The sequence below is a fragment of the Triticum aestivum genome, chromosome 4B, assembly GCF_018294505.1.
Source record: "Triticum aestivum cultivar Chinese Spring chromosome 4B, IWGSC CS RefSeq v2.1, whole genome shotgun sequence".
Lineage (NCBI taxonomy): Eukaryota > Viridiplantae > Streptophyta > Magnoliopsida > Poales > Poaceae > Triticum > Triticum aestivum.
Window position 1 is genome coordinate 552,353,953 of NC_057804.1, and position 20,514 is coordinate 552,374,466.

At 46.0% G+C, this 20,514-nt stretch overlaps 2 protein-coding genes across 2 annotated transcripts; both read left to right on the top strand.

The window, feature by feature from the left end:
- Nucleotides 1-6,613: 6,613 nt before the first annotated feature.
- LOC123093216 (fibrous sheath CABYR-binding protein) lies at nt 6,614-14,591 on the top strand. The gene is made up of 3 exons (XM_044515129.1): nt 6,614-7,418; nt 12,276-12,583; nt 13,963-14,591. Exons 1-3 carry the CDS (start codon nt 6,685-6,687, stop codon nt 14,310-14,312), a joined length of 1,392 nt encoding a protein of 463 aa, XP_044371064.1. The 5' UTR covers nt 6,614-6,684; the 3' UTR covers nt 14,313-14,591.
- A 231-nt stretch (nt 14,592-14,822) lies between these two features.
- Nucleotides 14,823-19,129, top strand: LOC123093215 (disease resistance protein PIK6-NP-like). Its single transcript, XM_044515128.1, has one exon. It carries the CDS (start codon nt 16,068-16,070, stop codon nt 18,618-18,620), a length of 2,553 nt encoding a protein of 850 aa, XP_044371063.1. The 5' UTR covers nt 14,823-16,067; the 3' UTR covers nt 18,621-19,129.
- Nucleotides 19,130-20,514: the final 1,385 nt, after the last annotated feature.

Sequence of the window (20,514 nt, forward strand, 5' to 3'; positions counted from 1 at the left end):
TCCGAACATTTTTGGACCTTCCCAAACCTCACTTCCTATTCAAATCATTTGAATTTAAATCAAATGAGTTTGAATTTAATCTTTCAATCATGCCTCTTTCTATTTTTCTTGGTACGAGCATATTTTTGTGAGTCCAAGGAAATTATCCCCTTGCGCATTTTCTTTCCTTAACCCTCCTTTTCTTTTCTTCTCTCTTTTTGCTTTTCTGCTAAAGTAAATATAAGAGAGAGAGAAGAGAGAGGTAAGCCCAGCCAGGCCTCTGGCCATTTCCTCTCCACCTGGGCCGAACCAACCGGCCTCTCAGGCCCAGCCCCACCGACCGAACCCTAGCCCCCCTAGCACGACCCTCATCTCTCCCCTCGTCCTCCCTCCAGCGCCGCATCGCTCGCACCCATCGCCCGATCCCCACCTCTCTCGCTCGCAGTCCCGCTCGGTCCCCTCGTCTCTTCCTCCCTCCACTCTCTGCCTCGCGTCACCCTCCAACGCCGCCCCGCCCGGATCCGTCGGGTCCTGCCATGGCCGCGCCTCGCCTGCTACTTCTCCGCGTCGACGACCTCCATCGCGCCTCCCTGCTTCGTCCGCCCGCGAGCACCACCACCTCCTCAGCGCCGCGGCCTCGCCCTTCCTCCTCCACCTCGCGCGACCTCCTGCCTCGTCCTCGTCCCGCGCCTCTCCACCTCCTCTGCCCCGAGCTCCAAGCGCCGCCCCATGACGCCCGAGGCCCCCCTGCTCCGGTGAAGCCTAGCTCCGCCGCCAACGAGGCCTACCATGGCCCCGCCTCTCCTTCGCGCAGCTCTGCACGCCGCCCCGCCTCCAAGTTCGTCGCCACCGACAGCAACAGCAACTACTGCACCCTCTCGTCGCCCGCGACCTCCTCCTCCTGGCTCTGCTCGGGTCTGCCGAGGCCCATCGCCTCCCGATCCGGCGACCTGCGCCCAGGTCGGCCCTCCTTCGCCCGGATCCCGCCGGACCAGCTTCCCGTGACCTCCTCTGCCTCCGATCCGGTCGCTCACCACCGCCTTTCCACGCTGCTCTAAGACACCAGGTCGGCCGCCCGCTCGCCCGTCGTTCTGCTTCGTTGGAGCAGAGAACCAGCGCCGCCCTTCATGCCCATCGCGCCGTGCTTGTTGCATGCCAAGTCAGTCCCGTGGATTTTGTCAAGAGTTCCACTTCGACCCGTGCACGCCTTGTGGATTCGCCGAGTACATCTACCGCCTTCTTCGGAATCACCAAGAACGCCAAGTACCCCTACGAACCGTGTACGACTACCGGCGCCGAAGTCCGCGAGTACCACTACGTTTGCGATGTACATCTACACCAAGACTGGACCACAAGTACCGCGAGAACATTTGTACCTCTACCGTCGCCGTGGATCCGACAAGTACCCCTACAACAAGTGTACCTCTACCTCGTCTTCGGAATCGCTAAGAACGTCAAGTACCCCTTCGAGATGACGAGATCGGCAAGTTCGAATGACCCCAAGTACCTCTTCGAAACGACCGAGTACTATTACCATCGGACGCTTGAACGACTACTTCCTCTACTTCCAACGACGACCGCTCCGTGAACGACTACTTCCACTACGAACGCGTTCCGCTCCGAAAACGCACGCCTCGAAGGTATAACCCCGAGACGCCGTCCGTGGACCGAATGCATGTGTTGTATGAGATGCACCCTATGTTTGCACCGTGCCCGTTTGCTTCATGCACGTTCCTCCTCGTCCGCCATGCCGATGAACCGTGGGAACCCGGTAACCGGGATCACCCCACCATCTCTAGCATGTTCCGCACATCCGCACGCCTCCTTTTGCACCGGTATCTCCATGAGTTACCGGGACCGGAATGTTGCCGTGGCACCATTTTTGTTTCGCCGCCGTGGCACCCTTTTTGTTCCGCCATGGTGACCAAATGCTTCATAACATGCTCATGTCAACATTTTCATAAAATTGCATAAAACTTGCATATGTCATCCGCATCATGATAACAATATTTAAAATGTTTAAACTTGTTGTTGCATTAAATTGCTAAATGCATATGGGGATTTACCGGATTTGTTGTTTTTATATCCGGCCCCATTTAAATTGTTTAGATGGTATAGTTTATATTATGCTTCACCTCTTGCCATGTTTAACAACAGTTAATATTGTTGTGTTCCTTAACGAGAGAGAACTAAATAATTGATGTGGTGTTTTGTCAATATGCAACTCGTTGCATATTGAGCTCCACTTAACTTGTAGTATTGTTTGTTGCACTTTGCCATGCCATGCCTCATTAAACCGGACATGCATCATACTTGTTTGTGCATCATGACTTGTTTATGCTTGTGTGTTTACTATGTTGTTTGTTTCTTTCCGGTTTGCTTCTCTCGTTAGCTTCGGTTTCGTTCCGGAGTTGTGAGGATTCGTTCGTCTACGACCGTTTGTCTTCTTCTTGGACTCGTTCTTCTTCCTTGCGGGATCTCAGGCAAGATGATCATACCCTCGAAATCACTACTATCTTTGCTATGCTAGTTTGCTCGCTCTTTTGCTATGCCAATGCTACGATGCCTACCATTTGCTTGTCAGCCTCCTAAATTGCCATGACAAACCTCTAACCCACCATGTCCTAGCAAACCGTTGATTGGCTATGTTACCGCTTTGCTTAGCCCCTCTTATAGCGTTGTTAGTTGCAGGTGAAGATTGAAGTTTGTTCCTTGTTGGAACATGGAGATGTTGTTCCTTGTTGGAACATGTTTACTTGTTGGGATATCACAATATATCTTACTTAATTAATGCATCTATATACTTGGTAAAGGGTGGAAGGCTCGGCCTTATGCCTGGTGTTTTGTTCCACTCTTGCCGCCCTAGTTTCCGTCATATCGGTGTTATGTTCCCGGATTTTGCGTTCCTTACACGGTTGGGCTATAATGGGAACCCCTTGACAGTTCGCCTTAAGTAAAGCTCTCCAGCAATGCCCAACATTGGTTTTACCATTTGCACTAACAACCTACCACCTTCCCTTGGGTTCTGCAGACTCAAGGGTCATCTTTATTCTAACCCCCCCGGGCCAGTGCTCCTCTGAGTGTTGGTCCGAACTAGAGCCCTGTGCAGCGCCCCCTCGGGGAAACTCGAGGTTTGGTTTTAGTTGTACGGATTGCTCATCTGAGTGTGCCCTGAGAAAGAGATATGTGCAGCTCCTATCGGGATTTGTCGGCACATTCGGGCGGTGTTGCTGGTTTAGTTTTACCCTGTCGAAATGTCTTGTTGTACCGGGATACCGAGTCTGATCGGAATGTCTCGGGTGGAGGTCTATTCCTTCGTTGACCGTGAGAGCTTGTCATGGGCTAAGTTGGGACACCCCTGCAGGGTATTGAACTTTCGAAAGCCGTGCCCGCGGTTATGGGCAGATGGGAATTTGTTAACGTCCGGTTGTAGAAAACCCGAAGTTGACCTTAATTAAAATACATCAACCGTGTGTGTAACCGTGATGGTCTCTTTCCGGCGGAGTCCGGGAAGTGAACACGGTGTTGGAGTTATGCTTGACGTAGGTTGCTATAGGATCACTTCTTGATCATACTTTTATCGACCATGCTTTGCCTTCTCTTCTCGCTCTCATTTGCGTATGTTAGCCACCATATATGCTAGTCGCTTGCTGCAGCTCCACCTCATTACTCCATCCTTCCTATAAGCTTAAATAGTCTTGATCTCGCGGGTGCGAGATTGCTGAGTCCCCGTGGCTCACAGATACTTCCAAAACCAGTTTGCAGGCGCCTATGTTACCGAGCAGGTGACGCAACCCAGCTCAAGGAGGAGCTCGATGAAGATCTTGCCCTTTGTGTTGCTTCGTTCTAGTTGATCAGTAGTGGAGCCCAGTTGGGGTCGATCAGGGACCTTTGTCGCATTTGGGGTTCTTCTTTTATTTTGGTTCCGTAGTCGGACCTTAATTGTATCTGGATGATGTAATGCTTTATTCATGTAATTGTGTGAAGTGGCGATTGTAAGCCAACTATGTATCTCTTTCCCTTATGTATTACATGGGTTGTGTGAAGATTACCTCACTTGCGACATTGCTTTCAATGCGGTTATGCCTCTAAGTCGTGCTTCGACACGTGGGAGATATAGCCGCATCGAGGGCGTTACAACTATGTTCTGAGATTGATGTTGCTATGACTTTGCTATGCTTAATGCTTGTCATAGGGCCCGAGTGCCATGATTTCATATCTGAACCTATTATGTTTTCATGAATATATTTGTGTTCTTGATCCTATCTTGCAAGTTGTAGACACCTATTACGAGTTATGATCTGCATACCCCAAGGTGACAATAATTAGGATTCTTTCCGTTAATTACCGTAGTTTGAGGAGTTCATATATTCACTAAGTGATAATGCTTTGTTTCGGTTCTATATTAAAAGGAGGCCTTAATATCCCTTGGTTTCCATTAGGACCCCGCTATGACGGGAGGGTAGGACAAAAGATGTCATACAAGTTCTTTTCCATAAGCACGTATGACTATATATGTAATACATGCTTACATTATATTGATGAATTGGAGCTAGTTCTGTGTCACCCTAGGTTATAACTGCTACATGATGAATATCATCCAACACAATTATCATTGTTGATCCATTACCTACAAGCTTTTCACATATTGATCGCTAAGTTACTTTTGCCATGCTGCTCTCACAATCACTACAAAACTGCTTATGTTACTTTTGCTACTGTTACCGTTACTTCTATACTACTTTACTACTAAATACTTTGCAGCAGATATTAAGTTTTTCAGGTGTGGTTGAATTGACAACTCAACTGCTAATACTCGTGAATATTCTTTGGCTCCTTGTGTGTCGAATCAATAAATTTGGATTGAATACTCTACCCTCGGAAATTATTGTGATCCCTTATACTTGTGAGTTATCAATGTACTCCTCCGTACTAAAATGTAGGACATTTTTGCAATTCATAGGTGGAAGTTATCCATTGGAATGATAACGACTTTGTGAACCTAGCCTTTTTATAGATTTTTTTCCTAATAGCTGGGTGTTAACTCTAAAATTCGAATCACTAACTTGTATAGACGAGGTTGTTTGCCAATAGAGCAACCAATGAAAATGGAATGGTGAACAACAGAAATAGAAGTAGAGCCACTGCCACCAGCTAACAATGCCAATGAGTTTAATTCAAATGAGATTGAGTGTGATACGGAAAAGAGAAAACTGAGCATCATCTTGATACTCAAGACCAAGTGAGGCGAGTATATATATATTGAAGGGTCCAATATATTGATATATGCTATATTAGTTCACTCTAAAATTATATTTGTTTTTTACTTATTATTAATATAGATTTATGGTTCAAAAGTTTGGGACTATTTTATATGTTGTTTATCGAAGCGCTCAATTATGATTTTCAGACCAGACACTTAGGATCAAGTTTGCCTAGGCTAAAGAAACTTTCTGGCTTCGCCACTGAGCATGTGAAGGTTTTCCTTCGGCGGATGTCGCGGGATTCGGTCGACGTTTGTCTTCGATGGATCCACGTGGATCTTGTCTTCGTTCATCTGTGTACGTGTGTCTATAGGTTGGATCATTCCGATCAATGCTTCCCTTCATCGGTGGTGGTTGCCGTTCTGGTGCGCTGGTCCTATGGGCTTTAGCACGACGATTTTCCGACTGTATAGTACAATAAGGTTTGCCTGACTCTGATGAGGGAGGGGTTTAGACAACGGCGCGCCTTCGACTCGCTCTAGTGTTAGTAGCCATTGGTAGGTGGTCTATGAACCTAGATGCAATTTTTATTTCTGGTACTCTTTGCACTACTTTTTTTTTTGACATCAAAGTACTCATTATTACAAGGTGACCACCATATTATCATTTACAAGAGTGTCAACTATCTCTACGGCCGGATCTTTCATCCATCATGCAGGCACCTTACTTCTAGCTAGTTTGGCTAAATCATGTGCAACACGATTAGTCTTTCAAGGAGCATGCTAAAAAACAATATGCGAAAAATCACATGCTAGGTGATATATATCACAAAAACTGTTGCCGATAGACCGACCTCCATTCTTTATTGCCTCTGTCACCTCGATGTTCTTTGTATTACCTTAACGAAGTACTACCTCCATCCTGATTTATTGATCCCCTTAGTATTTTATGTTAAATTTTGACTATGAATTTAATTAACAAAATGTTAGTGCATATCAAAAAATATAGTATTATTAAAAACTACTCTCTCTGTACCGAAATACATGTCGCTGGAGTAGCTAAACTTCAATTATGACCGACGATACAGAGGGAGTATTTTCAATTATGAATCCGACGATATAATTTTTAATGGCATGTATTAATATTTTTCAGTTAAATCTATGATTAAATTTTAGCATATAAAATACAAAAATGACCAATAACCCAGGATGGAGATAGTAGAGCGGAAGTTGTCCTGAAAGAAAAGAAAAGGATGTATCGAACGTACGCGCCGCTACCGGTCTAAATTTGGGCCGGCCGGCCGGCCCTCAGCGCGTGCCTTGCATTTTGCAGGCAAGCTAATTTTCCATGAACCCCTAAAAAGAAGAGTTAATTTCCCTTGTTTCCCTCGGACTGAAACTGTAGAGAAAGGGAAAATAAAAAGAGAACACTTTCTTCTCCGACGCCCCGAATCGAATCCCATCCCCCCAATTCCAAATTCCGCCGCGATCCCTAGCGAGCGATGAAGAAACCTAACCCTCCCCTCTCCAAGCCCTCCGCCTCCACCTCCGCCAAGCCCCCCGCCGGCATGGCGCCGCGCAAGTCCCGCTGGGCCCCTCCGCCGGCGGGCGCCGCCCCCGGCCCCGCCGGAGACAAGGCCGCGTCCACCTCCCGCCGCACCCCGACCCCCACCCGTTCCTCCAACGCCAGGCGGCACCCAGCTCCTACCGCCCCCGCCCCCGCCCCCGCCCCGCAAGCCCGCAACCCCGCGTCCCCGGCGGCCGCCACCCGCCCGCCGCCCCACCAGCAGCCGCGGGTGGAGACGCCTCCCCCGCCGCCCTACGGCTTCCACAACCTCGACCGCCGCACCATACACCTGGCCGACGGCACCGTTCGCACCTACTTCGCCCTCCCCACCGACTACCCGTTCGAGCCCGCCCCCTTGCCCCAGCTCCCGCACTTCCCGCGTGCCGGCCCCGAAGCCTGGCCGCCGCATCAGCCACCGCCGCCGCAGCAGTTCCCGCCGCACGACAAGCGCAGGCACCCCGCCGACCCCGAGGAGGGCTTCTCGAGGCACCCGAAGCAGCCCCGCTTCGAGCCGCCGCCGCACCAACCGTCGCAGATGCAGCAGCCCCCGGTGGACCGGCAAGCGCTCGGGAAGGCGTTCCTCAAGTACTCCAAGATGCTCAACGAGAATCCCGCCCAGAAGCGGATCTACCTTGAAGGTGGACGCGTCCAATGTCTCCCCTGCGGCAGGTTTGGTGATCCCGCCTTGCTTGTCACTTCCTTACTAGGAAGCATTCTTGTACAGATTGTACTCAGTTTTTTGTGCTGGCTTCTTTCCATTGTGGAGCTTGCTCTTACGTTTTGACTTCATATGACTTTACTATGTCTTCCTTATTGTCGTAAACCAAAGCTGATAATACTATGTGCATGTCTAGCTGGAGAGGCACACATTGTGCCCTAGGTTTTTATGCCGCTCACGCTCAATCAACATAGGTTCTATATGTGGTCTACTTGGCGATGTCTGACAAGTCTGTTCATTCCTCTAGATGTCGTGTCACTTGGCATAAGTAATTAAATAGGAATAATTTCAGGTGAATTGTAGCTTTGCTATTGCTTCATTTCATCTGATACAGGCATGGAATTGAACTGCACTTGATGCAGCGCCATTATGGTCCCTGAAATTAGTTTCTGTTATTGAATATTTTATTTCCTTGCCTGAGAACAACGGTATCATCATATTCTACCAGGCCCTTTGTTTGTTTCTGTGAGCTTGCCTCTGTGGCTAGCGCATATCATATGTGATCCATGATGTCTCTTTTCCGCCCACTGAAGCTTGGAGCAAAGTGGTATATTACTTTTGTGATAACCGAGAGAACTGCGAGGCTTTCTTTTCTACTTTGGCATATAATATTAGAATTAATACTGTTTTTATTTGAAATTTGTTATTAGGCTATTAGTGCGAAACTTCCAAGTTATAACTATCCTTGCATTTTTTTTCAGAGCTACTTTTTGTGTGATATTTCTGATCCAGCTTTCTAGTACAATATTCTGGAACAATATATGTACTGCATATTCTGTTTCACTTCTTGTAGCTGAGTAATTAACATATTGGCTGATACTGCTCAGACAGATATGCTACTACCATATTTTTTCGTTGGCTATAAATAGTACTATTTGTTTGAGGAAATTTACATTGTTCTCCCTCCGTTTCCAAATATAAGCCCTTTTAAAGATTTCAATATGAACCACATACGGATGTATATAGACATATTTTAGAGTGTAGATTCACTCATTTTGCTCCGTATGCAGTCCATATTGGAATCTCCAAAAAGTCTTATATTTAGGAACTGCGGGAGTATGTAATTAATCGTACAGATTTGGATCCTGCACCAGCTGGAATGTACCATTCCACTGCCCAAAAAAGCTCTGCGGAGGCTGTGTTATTTACTAGCCTCAGATTCGTCTGACTCTAGCCATGCTTGTCAACTATGGTTCGAGCGATTCGCAAGTAGGAGCGAACCTTGTCGCACCAGTCCACATTACACCCTGATGTGGCACTTGCCTCACATCTTTGCATGAATTGTGCCAAACTTGTACTGGTTCACTGCAGCATGCACAGCTTCATGTTACCCCGTCATGCCTCTCGTAGATCAGCTTGCACTGGAGCTGGATTGTGCCATGTCAGGAGCATAGTTTTTAAAAATGAACTAGACCAGCGGTACGACTAGAAAACCATGGAACCGATGACCTGTCCTGCCTGGTTTGGTTAGACTACCATTTAAGCACATGAACCAGAGAAATCCCACTCTGACTGTCCGTTTCAGTGCCGAACTTGGAGGAAACCAGGAGCAGTCAAATCACCCAAGTGCGCCAGGGGACTCCTCTTTTGATATTCCCCCCAAGACCACCCAAGTGTGTCAACGGACTCCTCTTTTGATATTCCGCCAAAAGTAATGTGTGGGAGGGGTTCGAAACCACAACCTCACCTAGTGAGGTCTGAATTTCATCGCCACTTAGCAACTAGACCTGATTACTTTGGTGTATAACACCCAAATCTCTGAATATTTGGAATTCTGAGGGTTGTGAGGAAGATGTGAGTGAGGGAGAAAAGGGTACATGAGTGGGTGACAAAGACAAAGTATAACTTCGTTTTGAGGAGTTTCCCGCTGTCCAGCCTGCGGCTACTCTGGGATGGATCGAGGTTTAGGCCAACAGAGGGGCTTGCTCCCTTTCTTCTGGAGTTAAGAAAGGAACCTATTCTTTGATCTTTGGTGGGCCAGTATGTCTCATTTGAATGGGCTTCCTGTGACAATGTTTTTGAATGCTTGCCTATTGATTCACATGTTACAGCTACAATGCATGTCGGAGAGGTCTGTCCGTTTGTGAGGGTGAGCTCACGTGCGTGTAATAAAGCTATGGGCTAATGAATTGTATTATTGCTATTGTATATCTTGAAATGGCAAGTCCTAATGGGATGGTACTATATGGTCTATTCCTAGAGGCAACTCGGATGCAATTAGCAATAATTTTGGTATTGGAATATTTACCTTGTATTTTTTAGGTTTATTTATGGATAGTTTGGTAACCTGTGACATGGTGGTTTTGCGGCAGATGAGGCAATAGAATAGCTGGCATTATTCTATCGAAATATCATTTGTGATTTGAACAACCCAAGATTGTTCTAAAATTTTCTCATCCGAAAGGGGACTTGGAGGTATCACCCTCATAGAGGCGCCGTTATTACTTATCATACCTAGACCGGACTAACGTGACTGCAGAAAACGTAGACCTGATAGCTTGTTGGATCTAGGTCTATCAGTCTATGGGCCACGATATCATCCTCTGAAATTTGAACGTACAAGCTCTTGTGGTTTATAATCAACTTGCAAGTAAGAACATAGTATAATATTCGACAAAATTAACACATACTCCCTCCGCCCGAGAAAACTTGTCCCTCAAATGGATGTATCTAACACCAAGTTAGTGCTAGATACATCCATTTGAGAGACAAACTTGGGACAAGTTTTTTCGGATGGGGGGAGTATTAGTTTTCTTGTACTTTTAGATACATATTCCATCTACATATTATTAGTGTTTTAGGGAAAGCATGGGACACGAGTGACCAGGTGACGTGAGGCCTTTGTAGGGGTGGTTGTAATAACATTGCCAAGAGAGTGATAAGATCCTAGAAGATGGCTACAAGGGTCGGTCACCATTTTATATGGCAACTTGAATTTTGCCTTTGTCCAAAGGGCATTAGGGCAGTACATAATTCTACATAGATGCCATCTTATCTCCACCTTGATAACTACATCTAGTATGTCTCTACCGTGGGAAAAAATATCGAGAGAAAGTACAGAAGGTAGATGCTACCAAAATGGTAGATTAATTAGATTGGATATTTCATATTTGTCCATCCATCCTATCCCCTTAAGGCTTGTTGCATGTCATTGTTATTGCAAACTTCCTTTTGCATAACCTCATTCTTTTACGCGTGTGATACTCAGGCTGGGCATTCAGTTACACCGAACCGAACGGTTCGGTTTATCGATCTATTACAAAATTCGGTTTTCACAAAACGATGACCGATTGGTTTATTGCTAAGCCACTAACCAAGGCATTTGGTCATGGAGATTTCGGTTCGGTGCTCGGATTTAATCGACTAAACCGAACAGAGTTAAATCAAGCCAAAAGAAGACGAACACAGAGCAACTGCACCAATGAGAACGCAAACATATCAAATTATCAATTGAAGGGAAGGGAATAAGAAATGTAGTTGGATGCGCTAATCGGGACAAAGGGGACGCGGCGGCAGTGCTTCTTACAGATCACGAGATGCACTGCTGTTGACTGGAATGACACCGGCGAGATGTCGAGTTGGGGTGCAGCACGGCCGCATGCCACAAGTCGGAGAAAAAGACGGCGGCGGTCCATGTCCAGCGGGTGGCTGGATCCAGCTTCACCGGGGATGCGATCTGCAGGACACCGATGTCCGCCTGCACTGGCCGCTAGGGTGGATAGTTGTGGTCTTGGAGTCCTGCTAGGGAGGAGAGTTTGAGTTCTTGGGGAGGTCACGAACTCAAGATGGATGGGAGGGCTAGTTGGCGGCTAGGGCGTGGTGTGACTTGTGACTCTTGAGGCTGCGACGGGATAAGGATAGGAAGCAACTTGGGAATTTGCGCAAGTGTACGAGCCTTTCGTTAGTTTTCTTGCTTTCTCGGTTCTTTTGGTCAACTCGTGTGTGAAACTGAATTTACCGAAGCAAAAGTGGTTCGCTGTAGTTGTTGACCGAATGTACTGCCGATTTTTTTGGTTTCGGTGACTTCGGGTTCGGTCCGGGTTTTTCAGCTTGGTTTTTCGGTCAACGGTTTTTATGCCCACCCCTATGTGATATGTCCCAATTATAGTTTATTCAGACTCACCATATCTATATTTTCCTCATATGGTATATCTTCTTTCCTTTCCGTAGTTGATCCAAATGCATCTCGTGTCGAGAACACATCTTTTTGTTTCACAAGCCTATTGTCAGTATGGTTACCTCCTAACATATGCTTACAAAGATTGGCATACACACAGGTGCCATTAAAAAGCCCTTTAATAGAACTTCTTTCCTTTGATGCCCCTTGTTTCCGATCAGCAGTCAAAATTTAACGTGCTTCCCTGTGTATGGCAAACTTTTATTGGTTGGTAAGTGTAGGGGATAAATGGACGAGTTAATGGCATGCTGGGACTAAAACTAAACATCAGCCATCAGCCTTAGACTTAGTGGTTGTGATTATCTGTGCATGGTAAGGAGAGCTCTGGTGTGGCCTAGACAACTTCATGCAGTACCAGCTGAAGCATGTTATTTTACTGGTGAACAAATATTACACTGTTTTCTTGTCGTGGGCTCTTCTTCGACATTGAAATTCTGTTTTCATGCTTTCTTGTCTCACATGTGTAATTGATATGCTTGGGGGCTAGTGCAATATATTTGACATTCTTTTTCATTTGTAGACCATGTTATGTGACAGATTTGATGGTTACAATTATTTTAGTAGATATCAGCTCTTGTTGAACATGCCTTAATTTGTTTGCATTATGTCTGGTCAATGTGCACAATTCCAGGTCTTCTAAGGACTTTGCTGATGTGCACGGGCTTGTCATGCATGCTTACAACCCACCAAATGCAGATTCATTTGTTGATCATCTTGGTTTACACAAGGCATTGTGTGTCCTTAAGGGATGGGATTATACAAAAGTCCCTGATAACTCTAAGGCATACCAGTCATTACCTCCTGACCTTGTTCGAGCAAATAGGGAGGACCTTATTATATGGCCTCCAACTGTTATCATTCGTAACACTGCCACTGGGAGGAAGAAAGATGGACGCTCTGAGGGTCTGGGAAACAAAGAAATGGATAAGAAAATTGCAGGTATGTCTATAATGTAGTCTCCAACTTATAAAGTGAACAGTTGTTGCATACTTGGTTGGATAAGTGCACAGCAGTTTCTTATTCGCACCGTGTCCTTGATATCAGTGTCACATTTATGCGAGAGACCTAAAAAACTTGTATGGTAACGCTTTAATGACCTTTCACCCTGGTCTTTCACCTTTTTCACCGAAGCATTATTAAAGCTATGCATTTATGTTAGGTCCATTATTCATTATACTGATCTAGGAACATTGTGGTCCCATAGGAATTGAACATACAAGACCATTGTATAGCTTGTCAAACTGATGGATTGAGAACACTGAATATTTCCCATTTTTTTATGAGCTCAGTCCGTGTACTACTCTCAGGCACATTACTACCATGTGATATGGCTGACTCCGGTTGATTGTGTTGAGAGATTAGCTTTGCATGTTTTTAACTTCTTTTAGAGTCGGTGAGGGTTGCGTGGTTATCCTATTTTGTTGGGTCATAGAGCAAACTGTGAAGAACAGGCCTGGCACAGTGGTGAAGTACTCCCCGCTTGTGCCAAGAGGTCCTGGGTTCGACACAGCCTCTCTGCATTGAACTGTGCAGGGGTAGGGCTTGCTTCGTATAATCCTTCCCCAAACCCCACCTGGGGTGGGAGCTTCTAGCACTTGGTCTGTCCTTTATAGAGCAAAACTCTCTTGATTGATTGGAGCGGTGAGAATTGTGAGGTTATCCTATTTTGTTGGGCCATAGAGCAGAACTGTCTTGGCTGAGGCAGTAGCATGAGTGCTGTGAGTTCTTGCAAGGTTGATCTCTGCAGTAGCAGTGGGGGTATCTCCGGTGCATTATTTGGCTTAAGCGATCAGTGGCATCTAACACTATTAGATGAGTTATGTTGAGCATGCATTCCTCGAAAAGGAATTAATGCACAGAGTACACTGTCCCAGCAAAATTAGTTTGCCCTGGCTTTGTTTTAATACCTGAAGTGCATATCCTGGTTTCAAATTCAAGGAGCTCCGTTAAGTTCTGATATTTGAGTCTGGAAAGCACACATTTACTTCCAGTGTGCTATGTATCTTAGTCAGACCTGGGTATCTTTTTCTCATCTCTGCCTAATGTTTTGCCTGGCTATATATTTCTGTTAGAGGAAGACTTTAGCATTATCTTTGGGGTTCAGATTCTTTGCTAAAACGGAATATCAAATCTACTATTGGTGTCGAGTGTGCAATTTAGATTTGAATGTAGCCACATTAGACTCCAAGAAAATAAAACCATATGAGAAATGCCGTTCCCACTTATGCAACTACTGCTCTGTTGAGCACATGTTTATGAAGTAATACCATATATAGCACAGTAATATTTGCTGTGTTGTCATCTATCTTTGTTTTCAGAACTAGGGTTTGCTGGTGGCAAGTCGAAGTCCTTGTATGGAAAGGAAGGGCATTTGGGTCTGACACTTATCAAGTTCGCAAACAACCCATCTGGCTTGAAGGAGGCTGAGCGCCTTGCCGAGTTTTTTGAGAGGCAAGATCATGGACGTGTAGGTTGGTCACGTGCACAGGCTACTCACAACTTAGACCCTGATACGAACCCTATGCTGGTTGAGACTGATAGCAGGGGTGAGAAAAAGAGAATACTTTATGGGTGCCTTGCAATTTCCTCTGATCTGGATGAATTAGACTCGGATTCAAGAAAAAGGGCTACTGTCAAGAGCATAAAAGAATTTGACCCATCTGACTAGTCTCCTCAGAAAGGCCCACCACCCCGCCAGTTTGTTTAATTTAGACTGAAACATCTGTATCTTCTGTCATTTCTGATTTCCTAGATACATGCTACTGATGTGCTCTGGATATCTTAGTATGGATATAATACCTGCCCTTAGGATGCTTATGGTCATTATTATTATTCCTGGGATTTATTTTGTATAAGTCTTTTCTGCCAGGCATCCATCGCTCACTGATTGAATGATTATCTGGAAGACTAATTGTTCTTCCAAAATTGGTAGTTATTTATTGCATTATCAACTGCCCGCAGTATGAACTGTGATATTGATCTTGCCTGTAGTGCATTTGGTAGATAAATTCTCGGCACAATTCATGGTAATCTGGAAGGCTCATTATTCTTCCAAATTGATGGTTATCTATGGCGCTTGAATGTTGAAAGTGAGGACGGGATACATTTTTTGTTAGGGATTAACCAGTCTATATATCGTTGCATTAGGTCAGTACTATTATATTGCCTATTTCTAGGGAACTGCCATAATCTTTGGATGACCCTCATGTTTGTATTGGTCTTCACATTCGGGTTCTGCTTCCAGCAATCTGTTGCATGGCACAAGATGGTGGCAAAACCACTTGAATGTCATGTGGTGCTTCTTAGTACATTTTTGTTCAATTTGTGTTTGCATTAGGGGCAGCTGTCATTTTGGTTCCATTACTTGATAATTAGGTTTTGAAAAAGATAAGGCTCAGAGATGATAGTGGAGGAATAATAGTGTGCTTATAAGTTATAACACTTACTAGTAGTAAATAAGTATTCGAATTTGAATGTACTATATGGGAGACTTAGTTGAAGTACCACATGCTATAGTTACTTATCAAAACGGTGTTATGTCAATTAATATTGCAGTCTATAGAGCACCATCATATAAAATGATAAATAGCTGCACCATTGTTTTTAAGGCGTCCTGCCTAGGTGATAAGGTGCCTTGGCAGCGCCTTGCAAATATGCCTGCCTTAGGCGCTTAGAGCGGGTGGTGCTCGCCTTAGGTGGCCTTACTGCCTTAGAAACAATGAGCTGGACTCTAGTGCATCTTCACTCTTCTCTTTATCAGGATGCCAAATATGATTTTAGCTTGTTTTTTGTTGGTGGGAGTGCAGATAGTGTTGCTGTGTGTCCTTAGTGCTCCTTCTGCTGCCTTTTTGTTTTGTTTTGTTTTCGAAGCTATGCTCCTTGTGCTGCCTGGAATGTACTTATGCGTATTGATTTCCCGGCGGCTGTGCTCGTGGCCGGCCATCGAAGGTGATTTAGCTGGGTGGACTTGGAATGCTGCTGCCTGCTGCATTAGTGCAGGTTGCTGATCCACCCGATGATGTTTTGGCGTTGCAGTGATAGCTGACATGTCTCAGTTGTTCCTTTGTTGAGGTCGAAATAATCAGAGAGCAAGCCACACACTTAACTTGAGGGCCCACTTGGCGATTGAGCGCAGCGAAACCACACATGGATCGGCGATATCTTCAGCTCTCCTGACAGCTACACAGCGGCGGCAGAGGCCCTGAGAGCTCTTGGCATCCACCAGGACTAAGGCTTCAGAGAACTACTGGCAGTGACATTTGCTTTCCGATGTGTTGGCGGCAGATTCTGGGGAAGAAACACCAACGGGGACCAAGTTCTAGCGACATGGACCTAACAGAAACAGATGATTAAGTCTAGTGTGTAGTACTATGTTGATTATTTCTGGTTGGTCGCTGGCAGCTGAGTAAATGGTACGTACACTATGCTGGCCGTCCCTTGTCGGTTCGAAATGGAAAAGCGAACAACTTTTTACCGTGATCTGGTACAGAAGTGTCCAATGAGCTTTCGGCAGCATTCATTTCGGATCTACCCAACCTATGCTGGAGTAGTTTTTATTAACCCATTCTGTCGCCTTGTTCATCCAGCATTCCACTCACTTCCACTGCCGCTGCGTGTTCACTCCCTTGGCTTGCCCACTACATTCTCCACCGAAAAGAAGAGCACATCGAGCAGGAAGATGGATGCCCAGGGCGCGATCGACTCGCTCCTGGGCCGCCTCACCACCGTCCTTGTCAGCGAGGCGCAGCTGCTGGGCGGCCTCCGCGGTGACGTTGAGTTCATCAGCGACGAGATGGAAAGCATGAACGGCCTGCTCATGCACCTTGCCGAGTCCCACAACCGCGACAACCAGGTCCGGGCGTGGATGAAGCAAGTGGCTGGCCTCAGCCGCGACTGCGAGGGCAACGTCGAGCTGTACATCCAGTACGTCGGAGGTGCTGGTCCCGGCGCCAGAAAGGGCGTCCTGGGCTCCTTGCTTCGGATGCTTCGCTTTGTGCGGACCATGTCCGCCCGCCACCGTATCGCGACGCGGATCCGGGAGCTCAAGGTCCGGGCCCGTGACGTTGGCGACAGGCGGGAGAGGTATGGCGTCACTGTCCCGCCGGCACCATCTCGCACCATCCCCGATGCTTCGGCTCCGCAGCCGGGCGGACCTGAGGAGGAGGAGGATCTGCGAAGACGTGAGTTGCTCTGTGGTGAGGAGGACATCAACAAGGTCATTGAGTGTCTCCCCCAAGAGAACTTGATCTGTATTGAAGGAGAGGGTAGCGTGGGGAAGACAGATATCGCACGGAAGGTGTTCAATCACCCTTCCGTGGTGACAAATATCCGCCACAGGGTTTGGGTCAACAATGGAGGGCTGAACAGAGAATATCACGAGGTACGTAAGGAGATACTAGAACAACTACAACACAAGATGAAGAGCTTGAGGGAAATTGGCAAGCACTCAAGAATTTCTGAGTATATGTCAGATGGAAACGTTCTAATCGTTCTTGATGGTGTCAATGACCAACCAAAGGACTACAGTTCCCTAAGTTGTTCTGAACTCGAAGCATTTACATACAATGCAGTACCTCTGAGTGTTCATCTTTCCGCTGGATTATACAGTGACTTTCGTCGGAGAGATGTTTATGTAATAATGACCGGAAATCACTTTTATAATGACCACATACGCACAGGATATTATGCCAAAAAGTTCCGGTGTGAAACTCGTCCGAATTTTTTCAGAAACAGAGCATTGGGCCTTGCCAAGTGTGAAGGTTCTGCTGTATTGGCAGTTTTAACCAAGTGCTACCACGGCACCCTTGCAGCGCACCTGTTCCTTTGTCTACTGTATGTCAATCCTCGCAGGGCTACGGCGGAACTGGAAACCTTATGCCGTGTCCTAGAGGAGAGCAGAAACAATACTGATAAGACGATACTTATGGTCTGCTACAACGAGCTCCCTGGTCATCACAAGAGCTGCTTGATGTGCCTATCAATCTTTCCTCAAGGACACATAATCATGAAAGCTGATCTGCTGAGGAGATGGGTCTCTGAAGGACTGATAACCAAAAGAAGCGTTGGGACGAGCACGCTGCATGATCAGGCCGAGCGCATCTCTGACTCACTGGTCACTCGAGGCTTTATATGTCCTGGAGAAATCAGCTCTGCAGGCAAGATTAAGAGCTTTACATTGAATTCCATTGTTCATGATTTCATCGTTACAGATGTAGGCTTCGTGGATACATCATCACGGCCTGAGCTAGCTCACCGCTTCTCCATCAACAGTGGGGTAGCAATACAGGAAGAATCTCTTTCTGAGTCTGATTCCGATCCATCCGGCCATGGCATCTTAACTACAATTGAGTCTCTGGCCGAATCTGGTCAATGGCAGTTTCTGAAGGTGCTGGATCTTCGAGGCTGCAAAGGGTTGAAGAAGAAGCATCTAAACAGTATTTGCAAGATACTGCTGCTCAAGTATTTGAGCCTCAGGAATACAGATGTCGCTGAACTGCCGAAGGACATTGAGAAGTTGCAGTGCCTGCAGACATTGGATATCCGGCAGACGGCGGTACGGGTACTTGCCACAAAATCTGTTGTGCTTCCAATGCTAAAGCATCTGCTTGCTGGGAAGAGAGACTCTCCGACTCCAAGCAACGACTCTGATACTGATAGGTTCGAAGAGTCGTTTGCGGTGGTGCGCCTTCCCAGGAGCATCCGAAGAATGGAAAAACTTGAGGTGCTCTCCCATGTTGAAGTTGCCCATAGTGACGATCTGACTGACGTCGGCAAGCTGCTACGTCTTAGAAAGCTTGGGGTGATTCTCCAGGGTAAGAAAGAAGAACTGGAACTTCTGTTCCAGCAGGTTGAAAAATTGTATGGTTGCCTCCGCTCCCTGTCAATCCAGATGGACCAGCAGACGAAAAGCGAGAGTGGTAAGATCGGCCTCACCTTGGATTGCTCAGACAAGGGGCCTCCCATTGATTCCCACTAGAGAAACTACAGCAGCACATGTTGTTTGAAACAAGTTAACGCGAGACAATCTGCACAAAAGGAACAGGGTGGCACACACAGCTCGAGCTGAGCTCTGGGTGTGAAACTGTTTTCTGGGTGTCCAATGCCGCTGGCCACGGCGTCAACGGCGGAGATGGATCGAGTTTGAGTTTCCGACGGCACGGCCGCGACGGCGCCGGCGGCTGAAGCAGAGAATAGGAGGACTCGTGGCTTCAGCGGTTGACCGGCCTATGCTGAGTTCTTTTTCTTTTATGTTTTTTTTCGCGGTTGACCGGCTGTTCCCGGGCCGCATCAACGAGAAGGCTTTCGTCGAGGTGAGAAATGGGAGCGATGTCCAGAAGCCCAGCTCAGGCCAGAAAAATATAAATGGGCCACACTATTTATTCTACTAAAAAAAATACTATGGCCCATTTATATCAGGTATGATAAAAAAACCATCTTTGATGAGCACTCCTTCGGGAGCCTTGCAACGATCAACGCCTCTTGGCGCGCTCTCAGCCGTCCACCACGTGTCGCGCTCTAGATGCTCTCTTTGGATTTTATTTTTTTTATTTTTCCGCACGCGTTTTTGGCTTTTTAAATATTTTTTTTGGTTTTCCACCGGTCTTCCTTAGTTTTTGGATTTTTTTTTCAAAAAACAAAAAATTTTGCACGAAAAAATGCGTTTTTTCTTTCTTTCGCGAGAGTCACGGTTTTGCTTTCTCGAGGGTCATGGACGTGCCTTTCAGAAACAAAAAAAACTTTTCTATTTTTTTTCATTCCGCAAGAGGCACGGCCGTGCCTCTCGAAAACGAAAAAAAAATGTTTTCTGCTTTTCTTTTCCTTCCGCGAGAGGTAATGTTTTGCTTCCCTGAGAGGCACGATTGTGTTTTCGCGAGAGGCACACCCGTGCCTCTCAAAAACGAAAAAAAACGTGTTTTTTGTTTTTCTTCTTTCGCGAGAGGCACGGTTTTGCTTTTGCGAGAGGCATGGTTGTGCTTTTACGAGAGGCACGGACATGCCTCCTCGGAAATGAAAAAAAAAACGTATTTTTTCTTGTGCGAGAGGCACGTTTTTGCTTCCGCGAGAGGCACGGTTGTGATTTTGTGAGAGGTACGGGCGTGCCTCTTCTGTAAAGGGAAAAAACCCTTGTTCTCGGTTTAGTTTTTTCGTGAAAAAAAGTTCGTCAAAACCTATCAACATGAGATCTAGTTTTAAAAATCTCAACACGAGAAATCCAACGATGAAAACGGTTCGAGATTTGGATGCACGGTTAAAGAGATAAAACGTTTTGAATAAACGGATCTACGTAAAAAAGAGAAAACTCAAAGGTTGCGACAAGTGACACATGCAAAGCGCCACTTATCGCAACTTGAGGAGGTGGGAGTGATCTTTACAACGAGTACTTCTCAATTAGTGATTTTGATCTTTGGTTCACAAACAGCGAATGGTTCCTACGACACTTCCTATTTAGCGCTGCAGCGCACTCCCTCTGCCGCAAGATGGCCGGCCCATTTAGCGTTTTGCTTCAACTCTTTATAAAGTGCAAAAAATGGAGCACTGCGCCGAATCGAACCTGAGACCTATACGTTCACAGCGCACCGCGCTAACCTATGACCATCGCTAGCTTCTGCATGGTAACTTCTTGCACATTTCTTACTCTTTCTCCAGTTCGCATTTTCTTTTTCTTTTTACTGTTCTTTTTTATTTTTCTTTTATTTTTCTTAAATGCGTGATTGTAAATTGATGAATTTTTTCTTCAAAATCAACGAACGTTTAAAAATAAATCCATGAACTATTTTCAAATTTTGTGAACTCTTCTAAACTTTGATGAACTTTAAAAAACATGAACTTATTTTTCAAATTCAACGAAGTTTTCTTTTTTCAAAATCCAT

Coding starts and splice junctions, on each gene's coding strand:
- LOC123093216 (XM_044515129.1), top strand. CDS start 6,685: ATGAAGAAACCTAACCCTCCCCTCTCCAAGCCCTCCGCCTCCACCTCC. Junction 7,419..12,275: donor CAATGTCTCCCCTGCGGCAG/GTTTGGTGATCC, acceptor GCACAATTCCAG/GTCTTCTAAGGACTTTGCTG. Junction 12,584..13,962: donor AATGGATAAGAAAATTGCAG/GTATGTCTATAA, acceptor CTTTGTTTTCAG/AACTAGGGTTTGCTGGTGGC.
- LOC123093215 (XM_044515128.1), top strand. CDS start 16,068: ATGCTGGCCGTCCCTTGTCGGTTCGAAATGGAAAAGCGAACAACTTTT.